Raw genomic sequence first — 23,362 nt, 5'->3', positions numbered from 1 at the left:
TCGTGCGCCTTTGATTTGGATCCTTGAGTGACTGACTGGGTTAGAAACTGGCTGAGTGAAAAGTGACAAAGGGGAGTGGTAAATGGTGTTTTCTTTGAGGAGGACGTTGTTACTAGTCATGTGCCTCAGGGATTGGTCCTTGGACCGGTTCTTTTCAACATTTTTATGAACATATGAAAGGATTGTCGAGAAAGGTTTGTCTTTGCTGATGATACCAAAATCTGTAACAGGGTGAACAGCCAGGAAGGAGTGGAAAATATGGGGAAGGGGATCTAGCGAAGCTCAAGGAACGGTCTAAGGTCTGGCAACTAAGAATTATGCTAAAAACAATGCAGAGGACTGCATTTAGGATGCAAAATTCCAAGGAAAAGGTGAAATTGGAGGAGAAATTCTTCTAAGCACAAAGGAAGAGTGGGATCTGGGGGTAATTGTATCTGATAATCTTAAAGTGGCCAAACAGGTGGATAAAGCAATGTTAAAAGCCAGAAAAATGCTTGGCTGTATAGGGAGAGGAATGGTCAGCAGAAAAAGGGAGGTGATATTGCCCCTGTACAGGTCCCTGGTGAGACCTCATTTGGAATACTATGAATATTTCTGGAGACCACACCTTCAAAAGGATATAAAACGATGGATTCAGTGGTCTTTGTTCTAAAGCACATGGGGATAAAGATTTAAACATGTATACCCTAGAGGAAAGGCAAGATAGGGGAGATATGATAGATATTCAAATATCTTAAAGGTTTCCATGCACAATGGAAAGATAGAATGAGAGGTCATGCGATGAGGTTGAAAGGGGTTAGACTCAAGAGTAACTTTAGGAAATATTTCTTTACAGAAAGGGTGGTGGATGTGTGGAGCAGCCTCCCAATGGAAGTGGTGGAGACAAAAACCAGTATCTGAATTCAAGAAAGATCTCTATGGAAGTGATGCGAATTATAACTAAATTAATTGGATGGATGGATGGGCAGACTGAATAGGACATACAGGGGTAGATTTTAAAAATTTGCGCGATCGCGTACTTTTGTTCGCGCACCAGGCGAGAACAAAAGTATGCTGGATTTTATAAGATACGCGCATAGCCGCGCGTATCTTATAAAATCCAGGGTCGGCGTGCGCAAGGGGGTGCACATTTGTGCAACCTGTGCGCGCCGAGCCCAGCGCGCGCTGCCTGTTCTCTCCGAGGCCGCTCCGATTTCGGAGCGGCCTCGGAGAGAACTTTCCTTCGCCCTCCCCCCACCTTCCCCTCCCTTCCCCTTCCTAACCCACCCCCCGGCCCTATCTAAACCCCCCTTACCTTTGTTGGCAGATTTACGCCTGCTAAAAGCAGACGTAAATCTGCGCGCGCCAGTGGGCTGCTGGTGCGCCATCACCCGACCCGGGGGCTGGTCCGGAGGCTCGACCACGCCCCCGAAACGCCGCGTCATTTTGGGAACACTCCCGACACGCCCCCCTCCCCGCCCCTTTTACAAAGCCCCGGGACTTGCGCGCGCCGGCGGCCTATGCAAAATAGGCGCGCGAGGGCCCTGCGCGAGTAAATCCGGCCGGATTTACGGGCGCAGGGCATTTAAAATCTGCCCCAGTCTTTTTGTCACATTTCTATGTTTTTAAATTAGGAAAATGCATGCTTCCTTGTGCAGCACCAATCTGACATGTTTTGGATCTCCTGACTTCATCCCAGTGGTGAACCACAGCAAGGATGCTGGTGCATCTCCTAGTCTAGGTAGTAGAGCAGGCAGTGAGCACAATAAGTCTGTTTGCGTTCATAGGCCTCACACCTTCTCCAGGTTGCTATGCAGAAAGTAGGACTTATAAGTGCATGCTGGCTCATTTCCCCTGTTGCCACTGAACCTGGACCTCAGCTCCACCTCTACATCCTTGCCATATTTGCAGCAGGTGAGATCAGGTTCCCCCTTCCGGTGTAACAAGTTGGTGCCTGCCTTGCTTCCAGATCAGCCTGTGGCAGCTTAATGACAGCTGCCTGGACCTGCCTTCTCCATGTCTGCCCCCCATGTCTCCATCTGTCCACACACATGCACACCTCATACAAACATATGGACAGTCAAAGTGATGGTAGGAGGCAAAGTTTCTTTAGGGATATGCTAAAAACTCAGCAGTTCTCATCACACTGGGATCACTAATGGGCCGATACAGTACAGTGCACTCCGACAGAGCAAACTGTTAACCCACCATTGGACGCGCGTTTTCGACGCACTAGCATTACCCCTTATTCAGTAAGGGGCCGAAAACGCGCGTCCAATCCCCCGAACCTAATAGCGCCCGCAACATGCAAATGCATTTTGATGGCCCTATTAGGTATTCCCGCGCGATTCAGAAAAAAAAATGTGCAGCCAAGCCGCACATTTTGCTTTCAGAAATTAGCACCTACCCAAAGGCTGGCGTTAATTTCTGTCAGCGCCTGGGAAGTGCACAGAAAAGCAGTAAAAACTGCTTTTCTGTGCACCCTCAGACTTAATATCATAGCGATATTAAGTCGGAGGTCCCGAAAGTTTCCAAAAGTTAAAAAAAAAAATAAAAATTTGAAGTTGGCACGCGGCTGTCGGGTCGAAAACCGGCGTCCGGTTTCCAAGCCCGTGGCTGTCAGCGGGTTCAAGAACAGACGCTGGCAAAATTGAGCGTCAGTTGTCAAACCCGCTGACAGCCACCGCTCCTGGTCAAAAGGAGGCGCTAGGGATGCGCTAGTGTCCCTAGCGCCTCCTTTTGCCTGTATTTGCCGGGCCTCATTTGAATAGAGAATCGCCCGCTCTCCTGAGGACTTTACTGTATCGGCACCTAAATTCTCTCAGCCCAAGACAGCAGCACTTTGTGCCTGTGCACACTATCACTTGGACGCACGTTTTCCCTTACCTCTTATTCAGTAAGGGGAGGAAAACGCGCGTCCAACCCGCGGCACCTAATAGCGCGGTCAACATGCAAATGCATGTTGATGGCCCTATTAGGTATGCCCGCGCGATACAGTAAGTAAAATGTGCAGCCAAGCCGCACATTTTACTTTCAGAAATTAGCGCCTACCCAAAGGTAGGCGCTAGTTTTTGCCAGCACAGGGAAAATGCACAGAAAAGCAGTAAAAACTGCTTTTCTGTGCACCCTCCGACTTAATATCATGGCGATATTAAGTCGGAGATCCCGAAGAGTAAAAAAAGTTAAAAACAAAAGAAAAAATTTTTTTTAAATGGGCCGTCGGCTGTCGGGCCGAAAACCAGACGCTCAATTTTGCCAGCGTCCGGTTTCCGAGCCCGTGGCTGTCAGTGGGTTCGAGAACAGACGTCGGCAAAATTGAGAGTCGGCTGTCAAACCCGCTGACAGCCACCGCTCCGGGTCAAAAGGAGGCGCTAGGGTCGCACTAGTGTCCCTAGCGCCTCCTTTTGCCTGTTTTTACCGCCGGGCCTCATTTGAATAGAGAATTACCCGCTCTCCTGCGGACTTTACTGTATCGGCCCCTAAATTCTCTCAGCCCAAGACAGCAACACTTTGAGGCAGATCTTTAAAAAGTACGCACGCGCGAACAAAAGTACGCCGGATTTTATAAGATACGCGCGTAGCCACGCGTATTTTATAAAATCTGGGGTCGGTGCGTGCAAGGCTGTGCAAAATCGGCAGACTGCGCACGCCGAGCCGCACAGCCTGCCTCCGTTCCCTCCTCGTCCCCCCACCTTCCCCTCCCTTCCCCTACCTAACCCACCCCCCGGCCCTACCTAAATCCCCGCCCCCACCTTTGTTGGGCAAGTTACGCCTGCTTGAAGCAGGCGTAACTTGTGCGCGCCGCCTCACATCCCCCGGCACTGCGGCCTGTGCCGGGGGACTCGGGACCGCCCTCCCGGCCCGCCCCCGAACCGTCACCACGCCCCCGGACCCGCCCCTGACGCCCCCGGACACACCCCTCCCGCCCCTTTTACGAAGCTCCAGGACTTACGCGCATCCCGGGGCTTTGCGCGCGCTGGCAGCCTATGCAAAATAGGTGCGCCGGCGCGTGAGTGCCCTGCGCATGTAAATCCGGGAGGATTTACGTGCACAGGGCTTTTAAAATCTAGCCCACTGTGCCTGAGCACACTATCACTTGGACGCGTGTTTTCCCTTACCCCTTATTCAGTGGCGATATTAAGTCAGAGGTCCCGAAGAGTAAAAAAAGTTAAAAACAAAAGAAAAATTTTTTTTAAATGGGCCGGCAGCTGTCGGGCCGAAAACCGGACGCTCAATTTTGCCAGCGTCCGGTTTCCGAGCCCGTGGCTGTCAGTGGGCTCGAGAACAGACGTCGGCAAAATTGAGAGTCAGCTGTCAAACCCGCTGACAGCCACCGCTCTGGGTCAAAAGGAGGCGCTAGGGACGCACTAGTGTCCCTAGCGCCTCCTTTTGCCCGTTTCTACCGCACCACCTAATTTAAATACTGTATCGCGTGCACAGGCAAGTGGCCTGTGCACGCGCCGGGAGAGTGGGCATTTGTCCGCTCTCCCGCGGACTTTACTGAATCGGCCCGTATATCTGGAGTCCAATCCCTAATCCTTGTTGGCTCAATTTAAAGAAAACAAAATAAAAATCAGTGGGGAGAAATGATAAAAATAACCATTTTATTTTGAAAAACCTTCAGAGGGAGATCCATATTAGTCTGGTGTAGCAAAAATGACAGGAATTGACTGGCACCTGATAGACTAACCAATTTATTAAAGCTTGAGCTTTTGAAGACAGAGTCCACTTCATCAGATGCTTGAAGTGATGTACAAGAGATGGGTAAAATCAATACAGAACAGAGGCATTGAATTAGGCAGGTCATGGTGTGGAGAGAGCCTACTGACAACTGAGGTAAGTGTGAAAAGACAGTTAAGTACATAGATAGTACTAGTGAGTCATGAAACTGTTGTCTCTGTCCAGACCTAGGGTGATGGTGTTAATCTTCTTTTTATGGAGCTCCAATTCAACAGTTTCATGTTGAAGTGCTCCTTGGAATAAATCTGACATAGGAAATGGCAACATTCAGAAACCAGTAGGAGAACATTTCAATCTTCCCAGACATTCTCTATCTGACCTTAAGGTTGCCATACTCCTACAGAGAAACTTCAAAGGAGCACTTCAGTGCCAAACTGAAACAGATCATTCTGCCTTTTCACCCTTACCTCAGTTATCAATAAGCTATAATGCTATTAACACACTCTCCACACCATGTCCTGCCTAATTCAATGCCTTCTCTCTGTTCTGTAAAGATTTTACCCATCTCTTCTACATTACTTCATGCATCTGATGAGGTGGACTCTGTCCTCAGAAGCTCATGCTTTAATAAATGGGTTAGTCTATAAGGTGACCCTTGATTCCTGTCATTTTATTTTGGGAGAATTATTCATATACAAGGCACAGGTTTTCATGGGAGATCCCAGAACACTTGGATTCTGCAACCATATAATCACAGAAAATGAATGTGGATGAACCCTGTGACAAGTGCTGTGATTTAACCAGGCAGCATTCACAAGCCCTGGTAGAAGTGGAGGGATTCTCAGCCACCGCACAACAGTGACACTGGATGGCCAGACTTTGTGTTGCATAGGTACCAGGAAGGAGGGAGGGAGCTGTAGTCTGTGGTCGCCGGGCTAGGTGAAGGTGATGAGGGTGCTCACAGACCGTTAGTCTCAGTGATCTGGAAAGGAATATGACGAGTGAGGTAATCACATTTGCAGATGATAAATAACTATTCTGAATAATTTTGTATTTATTTGAAGTCTTTTCTATACCATCGCAACGGTTTACATGTAGGCACATAAGTAAGTCTGGAGTAAGCGTACTATAGTACATTCTAACAGGTGCCATTAAGTTTTGGTTACATTAAATCATAAAAATACATACAAATGTTTAGTGATGTAGGTTCTGGCCAGGTGTACCTAGAAGGTACTTTTACAGATCAAAAAAAATATCACATTTACTGTGTTATATTATTACATTCATTGTGTACTCAATTTGTTAAAATATTGTAATGCACATTTATGAGAATAGTGCTGTGTGCCGGTGCTCTTCTGTTTATTCCAGTGTATTTTCTATTCTCCCGTCTCTTTATAAAAGGCTTGTTTAAAAAGCCATGTCTTTAGACCTCTCTTGAATGTTTTGGGGTCTCTCTGTAATCTGATCTCCAAAGGCATTGTGTCCCAGAGAGTGGCTCCTGCTAAAGACAGTGCCCTCTCTCTTACCTGTGTTAGTCTCGCTGTCTTTGCTGAGGGAATGGTTAAGAAAGCTTTGTTTGCTGAACGAAGGTTCCTGTGTGATACGTGTACTGGTAGTGCAGTGTTTAGCCAGTCTGCTTTTTCATCATGTATTAGTTTATGTATGGTGCATAGTGCTTTGTATTTTATTCTTTGTTCTATGGGTAGCCAGTGAAGTTCGGCCAGAGTTTCAGTTATATGGTCTCTTCTTTTTAAAACACAAGCGGATTGTGATAAATTGCAGGAGGACCTTGTGAGACTGGAAAATTGGGCATCCAAATGGCAAATGAAATTTAATGTGGATAAGTGCAAGGTGATGCATATAGGGAAAAATAACCCATGCAATAGTTACATGATGTTAGGTTCCATATTAGGAGCCACTGCCCAGGAAAGAGATCTAGGCATCATAGTGGATAATACTTTGATTTTGTCGGCTCATTGTGCTGCGGCAGTCAAAAAAGCAAACAGAATGTAAGGAATTATTAGGAAGGGAATGGTTAATAAAACGGAAAATGTTATAATGCCTCTGTATCGCTCCACGGTGAGACCGCACCTTGAATAGTGTTGTACAATCTGGTCGCCGCATCTCAAAAGATATAGTTGTGATGGAGAAGGTACAGAGAAGGCGACCAAAATGATAAAGGGGATGAAACAGCTCCCCTATGAGGAAAGGCTGAAGAGGTTAGGGCTGTTCAGCTTGGAGAAGAGACGGCTGAGGGGGGATATGATAGAGGTCTTTAAGATCATGAGAAGTCTTGAACGAGTAGATGTGACTCGGTTATTTACACTTTCGAATAACAGAAGGACTAGGGGGCATTCCATGAAGTTAGCAAGTAGCACATTTAAGACTAATCGGAGAAAATTCTTCTTCACTCAACACACAGTAAAGCTCTGGAATTTGTTACCAGAGGATGTGGTTAGTGCAGTTAGTGTAGCTGGGTTCAAAAAAGGTTTGGATACGTTCTTGGAGGAGAAGTCCATTACCTGCTATTAATCAAGCTGCCTTAGGGAATGGCCTCTGCTATTAATTGCATCAGTAGCATTGGATCTTCTTGGTGTTTGGGTACTTGCCAGGTTCTTGTGGCCTGGTTTAGTTTCTGTTGGAAACAGGATGCTGGGCTTGATGGACCCTTGGTCTGACCCAGCATGGCAATTTCTTTTGTTCTTACCATATGGCCATTCATATTATTTGTTTATAATAGAAAGCCAATTATAGAAATTGTGACAATTATATAACTTAGTTTAGGGGTTGGAAATCTACAACTGTAATTATATACTACTGTAAATTCTGTATTATGCTTTGTCATCCGTAAAATCTGCCTCTCCGTAAGGTACCTTATTATTTAATATTTATATTTTATAGCCTTTAAATAAAAAAGCTTTTCTCTCAGCTAGTGGCTTTAAGTATTCTTATTTTCAGAGAACCACAGCAAAGGTTTATAAACTTAGGGAAAAACCCCAGGGTAATCGTGCTTGAAGACACAGAGCATCACAGTTCAATAGAGGCCCATCCCAACTGAGCTGCAAGCCAAAATCGCAGAAAGAAACCACTAGGCCAAAAAAAAAGGATTTGGACAGAGACCAAGATGACCCTGCTCGCACAGATTGCTCTTGTTCCTCTTTTAATGCAATGCTGCACACCCCCCATCCGGTTCCTCCAGCTTTACCCTCACCTTCCCACTAATCCTTCTAGGCGGCTTTCCTGAATTCAGGTACTGATTTTGCCTCCACGGGGGGGGGGGGGGGGCTGTTCCATATTTCCAGACCCTTTTCTGGTCCTTCATAGAATCTTGTACACTACCAAATTCTGACAAAAAAAAGAAAAATAATTTCATAACCTGTGGCCCAGGACCAGCACGAGAAGTGAAACTCCTCAACTGCTTCCTAGGGAGCTGTCATGCACATCTTAGACTGAGGTAACAATGCAAAGGAGCATGAAGAACAGCCCAAGGAAAGCTCAAGAAGATGGGTAAATGCTTCTTTGCCCAATACAAATATCAGTTCTTACTGTGTTTGCCTGTAGGACTTTTATTTAATTGGGTTGTTCCACAAGAACAGTGCATGGCAGGGGTCCCAGCCGCCTTAGGCTTCTCGTGCAGAAGGGACATCTGCTGAGCAGGGTTTACAGGAAATGAAGGAAAGAAGTGGGCAAACGGCGTTCAGATGCAGGAAACCCTTGCAGTGCTGCTGCTGTTTAAACCAGGCAGGGCCACGTAAGCAGCCCTGTAGGCTGGAGAGCAGTTACGATGGCCAGGGCTTGTGCTGCATTTTTTTTCATCTTTCCTCTTTTATTCTAATGAAAAGAACAATACTTTCTGCTCCTTGTACAGATGGATGTGAGACCAAGGCTCTGCTGCTACTGTCTGCTTTCATTATCAACATTAAAGGCGTTTGCTGAAGCCTCACAATAAAATATTTACATCCTGCCTCCTGGCACAGCGACAGGAGGCAGGGTCAAGGCAGTGCACGCAGTGCCCAGCATCAAGGGTCCCAATTAAAGTAGGGCTGGGTAAAGCAAAAATCAACCGGCTGCCAATTAATGCTCTCTCAGAGCAGCTGTTCCAACCCGGCTTCTCAAAATGTCAGCTTGGCTACTTCTGGGCTCGATTTCTCCCTCTTATGAGACTGGAACAGCTGTAATAACCATTAGGATCCTCAATGTATGCCTTTCTATCAAACTGGACCTTAACACACTAAGAGCACTAACACAGAAGGAGATTATTCAGTTGACAATCAAAATAAAGAAAGAAATTGATATCTCGATGCTTTAGAAGATTTTTAAAACCATCTCATCTACTGCCTCAATTGGGTCCAGCTTTGCTGCATTCGCACACTTCCTGATAAAGGGTGCCTTCCAAGATTGCTCTTACCTGCTTAGAATAGCCCCCGTAGACAATCACACCGCCATCTTGTGTGGTAACCATCTTGCAGCCGGACCGCGGGGTCGGGCCAGTGCCTAATGGGGACACTTTCGCCCAGGTAAATGTGTCCAAGTTAAAGGTGTACACATCATTGTAATAGATGTAATCTCTAAGTGAAAGCAACAACCAAGACTCACACCAAGGAAACAGGAGAAAACACCTTAAAGATCAAAAACATTTTTCATTCCAAGAAATACACAGCATGAATCACCCATAACATTTAGTTGATTTAGCTATTCAGAACATTTGCAAACTTAGGGTGTCCATAATAAATACAATTTTAACTTATGATGACAATACCTTCCAAAATGGCGTATTTGCTTTATGCTACTGCCCCTTCTGAGTTAAAGGATCTGAGCCTAAAACATTAGACTTTCTGGACACAACTGTCAAATCCCTATCCTGTGAGGATCATGGCTTTAGTTCACACCTTCTATTGTACCTTAATTTCAGAATGCACTAATGTGCATGGTGAAAAAGTAGAATACATTTTTATCATTCGACATTTAAGGATCCTCATACCTGTGCAATGTTTTCTCAAGAAAGTTGAGGAGGAAAAAAAGAAAAATATTTGGATCTGATTTTTCAAAAGGTTCCTGACATCCTGTACTTTAGACAGCAGGGCCTGGCGACATCAGTTCAATGATTAAAATACTTGAACTAATAAATGTGAACTGGTTATTTATTTTTCAGATAATACAGGACTAGGGAGCACCTCATGAAGTTAGCAAGTAACACATTTAAAACAAATCTGAGCAAATTCTCTCACTCAGCATGCAATTAAGCTCTGGAATTCATTGCCAGAGGATGTGGTTAAGGCAGTTAGTGTAGCTGGGTTTAAAAAAAAAGATTTGGACAAGTTCCTGCTATTAATCAAGAAACTTTAGGGAACAACCACTGCTCTTACTGGCATTAGTAGCATGGATTCTATTGGAGAAATTACTTACCTGATAATGTAGAGATTACTTACCTGATAATCTCGTTTTCCTTAGTGTATGCAGATGGACTCAAAACAAGTGGGGATATAGTGTGCTCGTGCTAGCAGTTGGAGACGGATCTGACGTCAGCACGGGTACATATACCCCCGCAGGAAGTGCAGCAATTCAGTAATCTTCCTTGCAAAAGCTGTATGGATATATGTGTAGCTGACCGATCGATTAAATGAACAGGATTACCCTGACCGATTGATGGTAGCTGGAGACCGCCAGTGTTCTCAACCGGAAGGCGTCGACACCCGACAGGGTGGATGGCCTAAAACATGGCTTACCGTGAATCGGTGAATCCCCATGTATGCCGGCAGCCGGGCAGGATGCTGAGTCCATCTGCATACACTAAGGAAAACGAGATTATCAGGTAAGTAATCTCTACATTTCCTAGCGTGTAGCAGATGGACTCAAAACAAGTGGGATGTACAAAAGCTACTCCCAGACTGGGCGGGAGGCTGCCCGAGGTCCTTTCAGGATTGCCCTCGCAAATGCTGTGTCCTCCCTGGCCTGGACGTCCAGACGGTAGAATCTGGAGAAGGTATGGAGGGAGGACCACGTTGCCGCTTTACATATCTCTGCAGGCGACAGCATCCTAGTTTCTGCCCAAGAGGCCGCTTGCGCTCTGGTAGAGTGAGCCTTGACCCGTAGAGGTGGTGGTTTTCCTGCCTCTACGTAGGCTGCCTTGATAACTTTTTTGATCCAGCGGGCGATGGTTGCCCGTGAGGCCGCTTCCCCTTGGCTCTTCCCGCTGTGAAGGACGAACAGGTGGTCCGTCTTTCGTACTGCTTCTGACATTTCCAGGTATCTGGACAGTAGCCTGCCGATGTCGAGATGGTGTAGTATTCGACCTTCTTCCGACTTCTTCAAACCTTCCGTGGTGGGCAAGGATATGGTTTGGTTGAGGTGGAAGTGTGAGACTACTTTGGGTAAGAAGGAAGGAACCGTGCGAAGATGGATAGCCTCTGGAGTGATTCGGATAAACGGATCACGGCAGGACAGCGCCTGTAGCTCTGAGATGAGAGTCCTGTAAGGGTTGAAGCGCTGAGAGTTTCTACCTCTGGATGGTCTAGGAAAAGGGCGCTGGCTCCTCCTTGACCTGTCTTCTGGTAGACGGGGTAATGGAGAGGCGCCCCATTTATTGGCCAGTTTCTCGAGGTCGCTGCCGAACAGGAGGGATCCCTTAAAGGGCATTCTCGTGAGACGTGTCTTGGAGGAGGAGTTGGCCGACCAATTACGTAGCCAGAGCTGTCTCCTGGCTGCCACTGAGGATGACACTCCCTTGGCTGCCGTATGGACTAGGTCGGAGGCCTGCGTCAGTGAGGAACGAGAGAGCTGATTCCATCTCTTCTCCCGGGGTGTTGTTCCTAGCCTGTGATAAACAGGAACGCGTCACCATGGTGCAGCAGGTCGCAATTCGTAGGGACATGGCTGCCATCTCAAAGGCGTGTTTCAAAATGGCATCCATGCGCCGGTCATGTGTATCCTTGAGGGCCGTCCCCCCTTCCACCGGAATGGTGGTGCGCTTCACAATTGCGCTAACTATGGCGTCTACCTGGGGGCACGCCAGCATCTCCTTGGTTGCCGGGTCTAAGGGGTACATGCCAGCCAAGGCCCGACCCCCTTTGAATGAGGCCTCCGGCGCATTCCATTCCAGATCGATTAGAATTTGGAAAAACGCTCAGCGAGCGTGAGGTAGCTCCAAACTGCTTTGGAGATGGAAATTACTGAATTGCTGCTCTTCCTGCGGGGGTATATGTACCCGTGCTGACGTCAGATCCGTCTCCAACTGCTAGCACGAGCACACTATACCCCCACTTGTTTTGAGTCCATCTGCTACACTATAGGAAATTTCATTTTCTTTAGTATTTGTATTTATTTGTATTTATTAAAATTTATTAATCGCCTAACACTTAAAAAGGCCTAGGCGATATACAAAAATACATACATATTAAAGCAAAAAACATACAGTGAAAACAAAATGTTAGTATAGACAGGACCAATGGGTTTATGCCCCCATGCCAGCAAATGGAGATGGAGTTAGGTTTCAAAGCTGACGTCACACTAGATCACCCCTGCAGTGACCTCAGCCCTTCAGTATTCTCTTCAAAAACCACTGTGGACATACTATCAAAAAAACTTGATTAAGAATGGATAACCATAACTGCACTCAACCAAACACTGAACTCCAGTAAGATTATAGATACCCTCACCCAGGGACTGGATGACGGCTTACCCGTAACCTCTTGGAATCGATATCCACTCCACGGGCAAATCTTTGGCACCGTTCTTGGGCAGCCATGGGCGGGATGCTGAGTCCATCTGTTTACACTAAGGAAAACGAAATTATCAGGTAAGCAATTTCTCCATTTCCTAGCATCTAACCAGATGGACTCAGGACCAATGGGATGTACAAAAGCTACTCTTGACCGTGGTGGGAGGCTGCCCGTGGTCTGGTTAACACCGCCCTTGCAAAGGCTGCATCCTCCTGGGCCTAAACGTCCAAGCGATAGAACCTGGAGAAGGTGTGCAAAGTGGACCATGTCACCACTTGGCAGATGTCAATGGGAGACAGCAGTCTAGCTTCTGCCAAAAGTCTGCCTGAGCCTTAGTAGAATGAGCTGTAACCTGAAGGGGGTAATGGATTTCCTGCCTCCACATAGGCTCCTGTGACCACCTCCTTAATCCAGCGTGCTATGATAGCCCACGAAGCTGGTTCGCCCTGCTTCCTTCCACTGTGAAGGAGAAAAAGGTGGTCAGTCTTTCGGACTGGTTTTGAAAATTCCAGATACCGCCCCAAAAGCCTACTGACATTCAAATGACAAAGGTAGTATTCTTCCGCGTCCTTGTGCTTATCTAGGGATAACAACGAGATAGATTGATTCAAATGAAATTCCGAGACTACCTTGGGCAAGAAGGAAGGAATTGTTCAAAGCTGTAACACTCCTGGATTCATCCAGAGGAACGGTTCCCAACACAATGCCTGTAGTTCAGAAATGCGACATGCTGAGCATATAGCCACCAAGCACCTTTTCACGATTAATAAACGCAAGGAAAGTGCAGTAGCTGAAAGGAGGGCCTTGCCAAAAGCTCCAATACCAGATTAAGTTTCCACAAGGGAACCAGCCACCATAGGGGTGGCCAGAGGTGCTCCATCCCTTTCAGAAAATGGGCCATGTCTGGATGAGCCAACAGGCGGGTTCCGTTTACCTCACCCCTGAAACAGGAGAGCACCACTACTTGGACCTTCAAGGAGTTAAGGGTCAAATCTTTATTCAAGCCGTCCTGCAAAAATTCCAGAATCAGTGGGACTTTGACTGTCTGAGGAGAAACACCCTCGCACCAGGCTTCAAATACTCTCCAGACCCACACATATGCTAGGGACGAAGAGAACTTCCACACACGGAGTAAAGTGGCAATAACTGCCACCAAATATCCTCACTTCATCAGGCGAATCCTCTCAAGGGCCAGACCATAAGACAGAATCAAATCGGAACCTTGTGAAGAGGGTCTCCACCAGGACGCATACCACGGACGCCTGGGCCAATCTGGAGCCACTAGTAGGACTAATCCCCTGTGGTGCTTGATTTTGAAAATGACCCTGCCCAGGAGGGGCCATGGAGGGAAGGCGTATAGAAGCTCCTCTTCCAGCCAGGTTTGAACAAGAGGGTCGATCCCCAGGGTCAACTCATCTCTTCTGTGACTGAAGAATCGGGGAATTTTTGCATTGTGAGATGCAGCCAGCATGTTGATGGACAGGAGACCCCAGTGATCTACTACCAGCTGAAAGGCTTTGGCCAACAAATGCCCACTCTCCTGGATCCAGACTCTCCCTTCTTAGAAAGACTGATCTGATATTGTCTTTTCCTGTGATCTGGGAGGCTGCGATTATCTGTAAATGTATTTCTACCCATTCCCTAAGGAGATCTACCTCCTGTGACACTTTCTGGCTTTTGGTTCCACCCTGGCGGTTGATGTGGGCTACCGTTGTTGTGTTGTCTTACGTTACATGGACCGCTTGATAGACACACCAATCTGACTGCCCAGGCTTCCAGGCAGTTTATGTTCCACAGGGCCTCTTCCTTGGTCCAAAGCCCCTGGGCCGTCAGTTCCTGACAGTGAGTTCCCCAGCCTTGGAGGCTCGCATCTGTCATGAGGACCAGCCAGTTCCGAAGGGACAGGGGTACATTCCTGCCCAGATGAGCTTCCTGCAGCCACCACTGAAGCCAAGAGATACTTCCATCGGTAATGGAAGCAAATCAAATAGTCTTGAGACAGTGGTTTCCAACGTGACAGCAGGGAGCGTTGAAGTGGTAGCATGTGCGCCCTCGCCCATGGCACTACTTCCAGTGTTGTCACCATCAAACAGAGGACTTGAAGATAGCGCCACACCATTGCACATATCGTGTCATCAACAGATGCACTCGGGACATCAGGAGGAAGACCTTGCCCTGCTTGGTATCAAACCGGACTCCCAGATATTCCAAGGACTGGGAGGGTTTGAGACTGCTTTTGTCCAGGTTTACGACCCAACCGAGTTCCTGAAACAAGGAGGTCACCCTGTTGGTCACCCAGAAACTCTCTTCCATGGACTTTGCCTGGATCAACTAGTCGTCCAAGTATGGGTGCACCAGGATTCCCTCTTTTGTCAATGCTGCTGCTACATCCACCATAATCTTGGAAAATGTTCCGGGAGCGGTGGCTAGGCCAAAGGGCAGTGTCCGGAACTGATAATGGCGACCTAGTACCACAAAGTGTAGGAAATTATGTTCTTGCCGGATTGGAATACGTGGGTAGGCTTTGGATAGGCCCAGGGAAGTTAAGAATTCTCCTGATTGTATGGCCACTATCATGGACGTATCTTAACAAACTCTTCCATAAAAAATCACATCACTCCGATACTTCAATCATTACATTGGTTACCAATTAAATACAGAATACAATTCAAGATCCTGTCCATTATACACTCTCTCATCTACACTCCTAATTCAATTACCTTATGTTCCATTCTCCGGATTTACAAACCCACCAGACATCTAAGATCACTGGACAAAAACCTCTTAGACATCCCATCACCACGACAGGCCGTCTTGACATCACCAGAAAAAGATCATTCTCTGTCATTGGACCAATCTTATGGAACGCATTACCAGACTCTTTAAGATCCATATCCAACTCCAAACACTTCAAAAAATCCCTAAAAACACATTTATTTCAATCTGCTTTCCATATATCACACACTAAATAACATAACTACTTCTCCATCACACAGGGCACAACATTATTATATATTGATTTATTTTTTATGTAAGCTATTCATTGTTTTAGATTTTTATTTTTATTATATATTTTTGTAATTTTGAGCTTTTATAATTTGATAATCTTTATGTTCTTTTAAATTTACATCTTTATTTACATTTGTTTTTTATTTAGTTATGTAAACCGTTTTGATTAAACACTGTTTGTAAAGACGGTATACAAACACTTTTAAATAAATAAATAAATGGAGTGTAGGGTTTCCATGCGGAAATTAATCAGTCATAGATGTCAATTGAAGCTCTTCAAGACCAGGATGGGATGAAAGGAACCTTCAATCTTGGGTATGATGAAATAGATGGAATAATGCCCCGTATTTTCCTAGGGCGCAGGTACTGAGATTATAGCCCTCATCCTGAGGAGCCTTAATAGGATAGTCTCCACTGCTTGCATCTTTTGCTGTGAATGGCAAGGAGATATCATGAATATGTCCTGAAGAGTGCTGTGAAATTCCAGCGCATATCCTTCTTGTATGACCTCCAGTACCTAATTGTCCAAAGTGATCTCAACCCATCGTTGGTAGAAGAGGGACAATCAACCCCTATCTCCTCGTTCTGAGGGTGAACCTAAACCCGAGCCTGACCCTCTCTTGGGCAGGCGACTCCAAAAGGACCGAGACCTCTAAAATGTCAAGTTTCTGTAGGGGAGAAAGCGTTGGGCGTTCCTGGATCAACCTCTCATGGGCGAGGTACACTGTAACTGCTTTCTCTTATCTTCTGGTAGTCGGGGTACTGGAGATTTGCCCCATTTACTGGCCAGCTTTTCCAATTCGCTTCCAAAGAGGAGTGATCCTTTAAAGGGCATCTTTGTGAGATTTGCCTTGGAGGTTGCGTCTGCTTACCAATTCCGCAGCCATAGCTGACTTCTGGCCATCACCACTGAGGCCACTCCTCTGGCCAAGGTACGGACTAGGTCAGAGCCCGTGTCAGCTAAAAAGGCGGCAGCAGGTTCCATAACCGCTCTGGAATTCGCCCGAGTCATCCACCTCCTGAGAGAGGAGCAGGCACAAATGAGCTACCAGGGTACAGCAAGAAGCAATCTGAAAGGTCATTGTTATTGCATCAAAGGCCTGTTTAAGGATGAACTCCATCCACCCATCGTGCGCATCCTTTAAGGCCACTCCTCCCTCCACTAGGATAGTTATTTGCTTAGCAGACGGCACAGACCAGCGCATCCACTTTCAGGAAATGCAAACGTTCTCTCACTGCCAGATCCAGTGGGTATAGAGCTTCTAATGCTCATCCACCTTTAAATCTTGCTTCTGAAGCATCCCATTCCAGGTCTGCCAACTCCTGGATGGCTTCCAGTACTGCAAAGTAGCAAGAGGTTTTCTGTAGGGAAATTAGAATGGGATTCTTCTTTGGTTCAGTCACAGAATCCACCCCAGGAACTCCCAGCATCTTCAGAGTCTGGGAAAGCAGGGTCGGCAATTCATCCCTATTGAAAAACCTTAACATGGTCCGATACTGTTCTAAACCAGGGGGGGGGGATTTCCCCATCTTCCAAGGAATTTGGATCCTCTTCTTTGTCTGTGCCAAATGGGTCCCTGCCAGGGATACCCTTGGTGAGTCAAGGTATGCCTCAAGGTCTGCCGACAGGTCAGGGAGAAGAAGGGCTTACCGGCTGAAGTTCTGTCCGGAAAGGGGCAAGTGAGGTAGCAGACTGTGCCTATATGAAGGCTTGAAGGCCCTGAAAGCATTCCACCCAAGAGAAGGCCACTGGGGTAGGTGCCCCTAAATTTCCCTCTCCCATGGATGACCCTCTCCCGGGGTTACTCAGAACCGGGGTAATTCCGGTAAAGGCTGTGGCTGACCCATCCTCTGAATGGGAGGAGATAGGCTTAGCAAAGTCTGGGGAGGCCAACTCTCCCTGAGCTTCCTCACAGTGCTGACATAAGCAAGAATCCAGGTCAGACTGTGCAGCCCTAATATGACAAGCTGCACAGAGAGAAAGGCGCTTATGTTTCTTTGCTACTGGAGCCATTGGCGACTGTAACTGCGTGTTCAGACGGATTGCGCTTAAAATTTTGTGTGTAAAGATTTTGGGCGCCTACAAGGGCTGCAGCGAAGCACACACACAGCCCGTATACCCGGCTTTACTTGTATTCTGTGCCTAGTAAGTTATGCGCACAGCGCGTGTGCAGAGCTGACAAGCACTGTGTGTTCCAAAGCTCTATGGTGGGCAAAACAGGCACAAAAATGCGCACAAGATGGCGCCACTGCAGCCTACCTCGCGGTGTGCCGACCAAGCTTAAACGGGGCCTAGCCCACCAGGGGGGGAGGGGGCACTCAACCAGATTGGAAGCTCACGTCGGTATTTATTTTTATTTTTTATTTTATTTATTTAAGGTTTTTATATACCGGCAATCATGAAAACATATCTTGCTGGTTTACATGAAATGGGAGTGCATTAAATACATCAACTCGAACTGTGGTGACCGAAGGAGCAGTTACAAATAACAAGGGTAGCAGAACTTGGAGAAGAAGGAAGAGATAGGAAAGAATAAACGGTTAAACGGTATACAAATAAATTAAATGCTATGTACAAAAGGCATGATTAATGGTTGAGAGTTTTGTGGAGTCCTTGGTTTGTGTCCTTGGTATGGCGCGCAGAGCAAGGAGAATGTAGGAAGTCTTACCGAAACTCCTTCAACATCTCTGAATCAGGAGGAAATCCTCTTCTCTCTCTCTTTTTTTTTTCTCTTACTTACCTGGGCTCAGTGCTTATCGGCTGAGTACGAGACTGTCTCCGGCTGCAGGGGGAAGAGGGCTTTGGCCATCAGCGCCGCGCTCAGCTTCCTGCATCCACTGCCTTTCAGCTGCTACAACAGCCAAGTCCACACCGGGAACCAGCTACCGGACCAAGGAACACGCTGAGGGATCTCAGAAATCACTTCAGGAATTCTCAACTGGGGGAGGAGGAACCTTTGAGTCCTGTTCTCTTGCGGTGATACAAATTTTTTCTCCAATTTAAAAAGTAGAATTTCTTCTTCCAAAAGGTACAGCGACCCCCATAGAGAAAGCATGTCTGCATCTGCTGGAGATGGAGAAATACTGAAGGACTGAGGTTACTGCAGGGGTGTATCTAGGAAGGTATCAGCTTTGAAACCTAACTCCGTCTCCATCTGCTGACAGGGGAGCATAAACCCATTGGTCCTGAGTGTCTGGCTATACTCTAGGAAATTGTTTGGGTACTTGCCAGGTACTTGTGACCTGGACTGGCCACTGCTGGAAACAGGATGCTGGGCTTGATGGACCCTTGGCCTGAATCAGTATGGCAACTTCTCATGTGTCTTATGATGTAATTGAGTGCACTTCAGCTGTTCACAGCTATCCCACAGTAGCGCTAGAGACCTTCACTGCTCACAAGGAACATACTGCTAAAGTAAAGGCAACAAACAGCTTCCTTCATTTGGAGCCCACAAGGTAAGAGCTCACAATGCTGTGGTCTGCCACAGTAGTACCTGCCTACACAGTTCATCAGCAATGTGACCTCCACCCTTGATCCAAGAGCCAGTTAATGCAGCATGGATACTCAGAAGTCATCCAGAATATACCTAAAATAATTTGTATAACCCAAAATAGTCATCTTTGTAGAATATGGTAATGCTTTTTTCCTCTGACACCAACCTTGTGCTCTCATGAAATCCGCCAAAAATGATTAACTGTCTCTTGCAGGCAACTAGGCGGTGTCCGCTTCTCCCAGAAGGACCACCAGGCACCCTGTAAAGCAAAGAAGAAAATGCTGGTCAATGATAAATAGTGCAGCATTGGCAGAGAAGAAATACACACTATGGTGGGCAAAACAGGCACAAAAATGCGCACAAGATGGTGCCACTGCAGCCTACCTCGTGGTGTGCCGACCAAGCCTAAAGGGGGCTGCTCAACCAGCTCGGAATCCTACTTCACCCTTACCCCAACAGGATCGGAATGACGTCGGTATGGCGTGCCGAGCAAGGAGACCGTAGGAAGTCTAATCGAAACTCCTCCAACATCTCGGAATCTAATTTTTGTTCTTGGACTACTACAGATCAGTCACCAGATTCATGGGTTTTGCCTCCCTGCCAGCAGATAGAGACAGAGAAGAAAACCATTACTGACACTGCTACTTAACCTAGTGTGCCACCTGCAGTCCCTCAGTATGACCTGTACCCAAGTCAAGATGAGAATAACTATATCGGGGGGGCGCTATCGAGCAGCGCTAGCTAATGGCCGCATAGAGGTTGAGCTCCCTCCCCAAAGCTTGTAATTCGCTCGATATTCTGCAGATATCCGGTATTTTTTGGTGGTCAACATCCAGCGAGAGGCAGAGAATAGTGGCAGGATGGCTGCTAGGAAAAGAACGGCCGACCTCCACCAGTTTGCATTTAATACACCGCCGGAAGAACTCCCTTCTGACGACGACGAGCAGGCCCCTCACGCCTCGGACTGAATTACCTGAACCGGCCGATTTGGAATCCGGCTCCGCGGCCGTGGGGGATCACGCAGCGGGCAGCCTGCATCCGGACATACCTACCAGGTCTGAAATTCGCTCCTGGTTCTGCGAAATCCACGCCAACATTAAATCTTACAAGGCGGACCTCATCGAGCGCATGGCTGAGCTTCGCGAGGATCTTAATGCGGTGGGGCGCTGCGTGGACGATCTAGACGTGCGGGCAGACAACCAAAGTGCTCACCTGGACACGCTTACCGACGCCTCGAAACAAACAACTACCAAGATTGATGCAATGGAGGAGAAACTAGAGGATCTCGAAAATAGATCTCACCGCTCCAATCTCCGTATACGTGGAGTGCCCGAATCAGACACTTATAAGGACAGTGAGCAAACAGCGGCGGCCATTTGGAAAGCTCTCCTCCATGATCACAGGGCCCCAGCGGGGGATTCACAGCCCGAGCCAGTCATTGTGCTGGAACGCGCACATCGCGCTTTAGGGCAAAGGAGAGACAATCAGCCACGAGATATTGTTCTTAAATTCCTTAATTTCAAGCAAAAGGAGGAAGTTATGGCCTTGGCACACTTACATCATGGCTGGACCTGGCAGGGCCTACATGTTACCTTCTACAATGACTTGGCGCCTATCACGCTTCAAAAACGTTACCAACTTCGGGATGCCACTGCGGTCCTTCGACAGGCGGAGATCAAGTATCGCTGGATATTCCCCTTTGCATTACTATTTCAGCATAATGGGATCACTTATAAGATTAAGTCATTGCCAGAAGCAGCTCAAGCATTCAAGGAGGCAGGGCTGGCTTTCACGTTCCCTGCTGAAGGGTTACCCAGCAAAAAATCAACGGTCGATGCCACGTCACGTTGGAGGAGACCTGGGGTCGGCAAGGGACGGCTCCGGAGGCAGGCTACCTCAGTTAGCCTTGACCTGGCAGACAAGGGTTGATAAACTTCCTCTAACCTGTGGAAACTGACTGTTTGTGGGCAGTTATTGCACTGCCATTCTTGATGTCAGCACTATGGTTTGATTTCATGTTTGCTGGTCACTTGCAGTATTACTACCTATTGCACTGCTTGCACCCCACGATGGGCTCACCGGATATCTGGTTATAGCAAATTTCTACAGTTTTAAACAAAAATATGTTTGTTGCTTCAATGGGGCTTGGGGGGGGGGCCTTTTGTGGGCCACTGGTGTTGCTAATCGGTACCCCCAGGGTAGGGGCTCGCTGAGCGTTGAGCGAGCCTGTTAGATGTTATACCCACATGTGATAGAGTGTCACTTGCCAATGTGCAAAACCCAGAAATCTTTCCCTCAATCGCTAGTACAGGAGTGGGAACTCATGCCAGCACTCTCTCTTTTCACCCTGTTCATACACCAGGTCATCATGATGGGTCAGAGTATGCTTCATAGCCGGAGGTCTTCATTCAGTTATCCTTATGGTTAAACTACTCTCCATTAATGTCAAGGGGTTAAATACATATAGGAAACGCTTTTTGCTTAAGAAGGAGTTGCGCCTTCAAAATGCAGATATAGTATATGTGCAGGAGACCCACCTTAAACCAAGATATGGCCGTCTCCTAGAACATAGGGCTTATCCCCATGTATTTCATGCAGGATGTTGTGCTGGAGCCAAGTATACGGGAACGGGGATATTACTTTCCGCTTCTCTAGTTTATGAATACATCTCACATGTTGCGGACCCTGCCGGCCGTTATCTACTGTTGAAGATTAAATTGGGATCTCAAATCTACACTCTCCTAACTGTTTATGCTCCTAACAAGGATTGTGGCTCCTTTTTGGTATCCCTCCAAAATTTGCTTTTGGATCATGCTGAAGGCGCTATCATACTAGGCGGCGATTTTAATGATGCTTTGCAACTGGGCTTAGATAATTCGAACCCGCGCTCTGCTACACCCCAGAAAATACACAAGCAGTTAAAATCACTTATAGCTGACTGGTCTCTCATAGACGTCTGGAGAGCTTGATTTCCTAACTCACGCTCATACACATTTTATTCCTCCCCTCATGACAGCTATTCCCGTATCGATTACTTCCTGGTGGACAAACAGCTAAGCAATAGGGTACGCAAGGCGGATATTGCCGCCATCTCCTGGTCAGACCATGCCCCAATCACATTAGAGGTGGACGTGAGTGATGGGGACAGGGGGGAAAGTTTTTGGAGGTTAAATGAATCTCTTTTGCAGGATGAGTCTTTCGTCCGGGGGCTAGAACCCCAGCTCCTTGAATATTTTACCTTGAACTCCACACCTGATGTCAACCCGGGCACGGTGTGGGAGTGTTCAAAGGCTTTTGCCAGGGGGCTACTGATATTTAGAGCGGTGGCCTGCAAGTGCCTGCGTCAACAAGAGAGGGAGGCATTGTTATCTAAACTTAAAGTTCTCACCAGGGAACATATGCACACTCTCTCCCCTCGCTGTTATCAGAAATTACTAGCGGTAAAATCGGAACTCTATAAATTGGATAACGCCCAACTGCTACATGCCCTAGAGATTACAAAACAGGTTTATTATGAGGGTGGGGATAAGGCGGGACGCTTGCTGGCTCGTAGCCTGAAAACTAGGCTGGCGCATAATACTATCACCTAAATTAAAACCGCACAGGGAGAGATGCAGACGGCATCTCGGGACATTAGGGAGGCATTCTCTGATTTTTATGGACGGTTATACGCAGCGGATGATACTATTTGCCCGAATAGCATACAGGATTATTTGCAAGCAATACCTCTGCCTAGTCTCACTCCTACTCAACAACTGTCCCTGGAGGCCCCCATTACAGTAGCTGAGGTCTTGGCGGTTATCAAAACCCTCAAACCTGGCAAGGCTCCTGGTTTAGATGGTCTGTCCGATGTTTATTATAAGAAATGTGCTAACAGTGTAGCTGAACCCCTGGTACACTTCTTTAATAGTTTACGTGATGGCGGGTCTCTTGCCCCACAGGCGAATGTTGCGAGTATCTCAGTTCTGGCTAAACCGGGCAGGGACCCCACGCAATGTTCCTCCTACAGGCCTATCTCCCTCATCAATGTGGAGAATAACTATATCAATAACCAAGACCTTCAAGCCCCCTCAACAAGCAGGAGGAAGGCAGAGCCTCTATGGAAAACTCATTCAAACATTAAACAGATCATCATTTAACCAAAACAAAATACTCTGCAACAGTACATACTGCCATGATAAGCAGGCTTTCCTGAATGGGCAGGGTTCTTGGCTCATCCGTGGTATTCCAGAAATGAAAATTAACAGGTAAGAACCAATTTTCCTTTCCTGTTCATACACCAGATCAGTCCAGACTCCTGGGCTGTACCCATGCTCCCCTAATTTTGGGCGGGAATGTGATAGCCAGCTCACAAAACACTCTCTCCAAGACTGATGGAGTCCGGATCGCCGACATCCAATTGGTAATGTCTGGCGAAACAGTGTAAAGGCTTTCGAGAAGGTGTCCAACAGATTTCCTGTGACAAAATCTCCAGCTGACACT

General features: G+C 47.1%; 1 protein-coding gene across 1 annotated transcript in view; it reads right to left on the bottom strand.

Annotated features, from left to right (window-relative positions):
- Nucleotides 1-23,362, bottom strand: part of KLHDC4 (kelch domain containing 4) — a 115,958-nt gene that overhangs the window by 16,328 nt on the left and 76,268 nt on the right. Inside the window, exons 6-7 of the mRNA XM_029608032.1 lie at nt 19,047-19,139; nt 9,068-9,227 (exon numbers count right to left, since the gene is read on the bottom strand). Coding sequence (XP_029463892.1) covers nt 9,068-9,227; nt 19,047-19,139 — 253 coding nt within the window. The remainder of the gene's footprint in view (nt 1-9,067; nt 9,228-19,046; nt 19,140-23,362) is intronic.

This window comes from Rhinatrema bivittatum, chromosome 7 (genome assembly GCF_901001135.1).
Source record: "Rhinatrema bivittatum chromosome 7, aRhiBiv1.1, whole genome shotgun sequence".
In the NCBI taxonomy this organism is placed as follows: Eukaryota; Metazoa; Chordata; class Amphibia; order Gymnophiona; family Rhinatrematidae; genus Rhinatrema; species Rhinatrema bivittatum.
The sequence above is the reverse complement of the archived record's forward strand: the minus strand, read 5'-3'. Positions and strand labels throughout refer to the sequence as shown.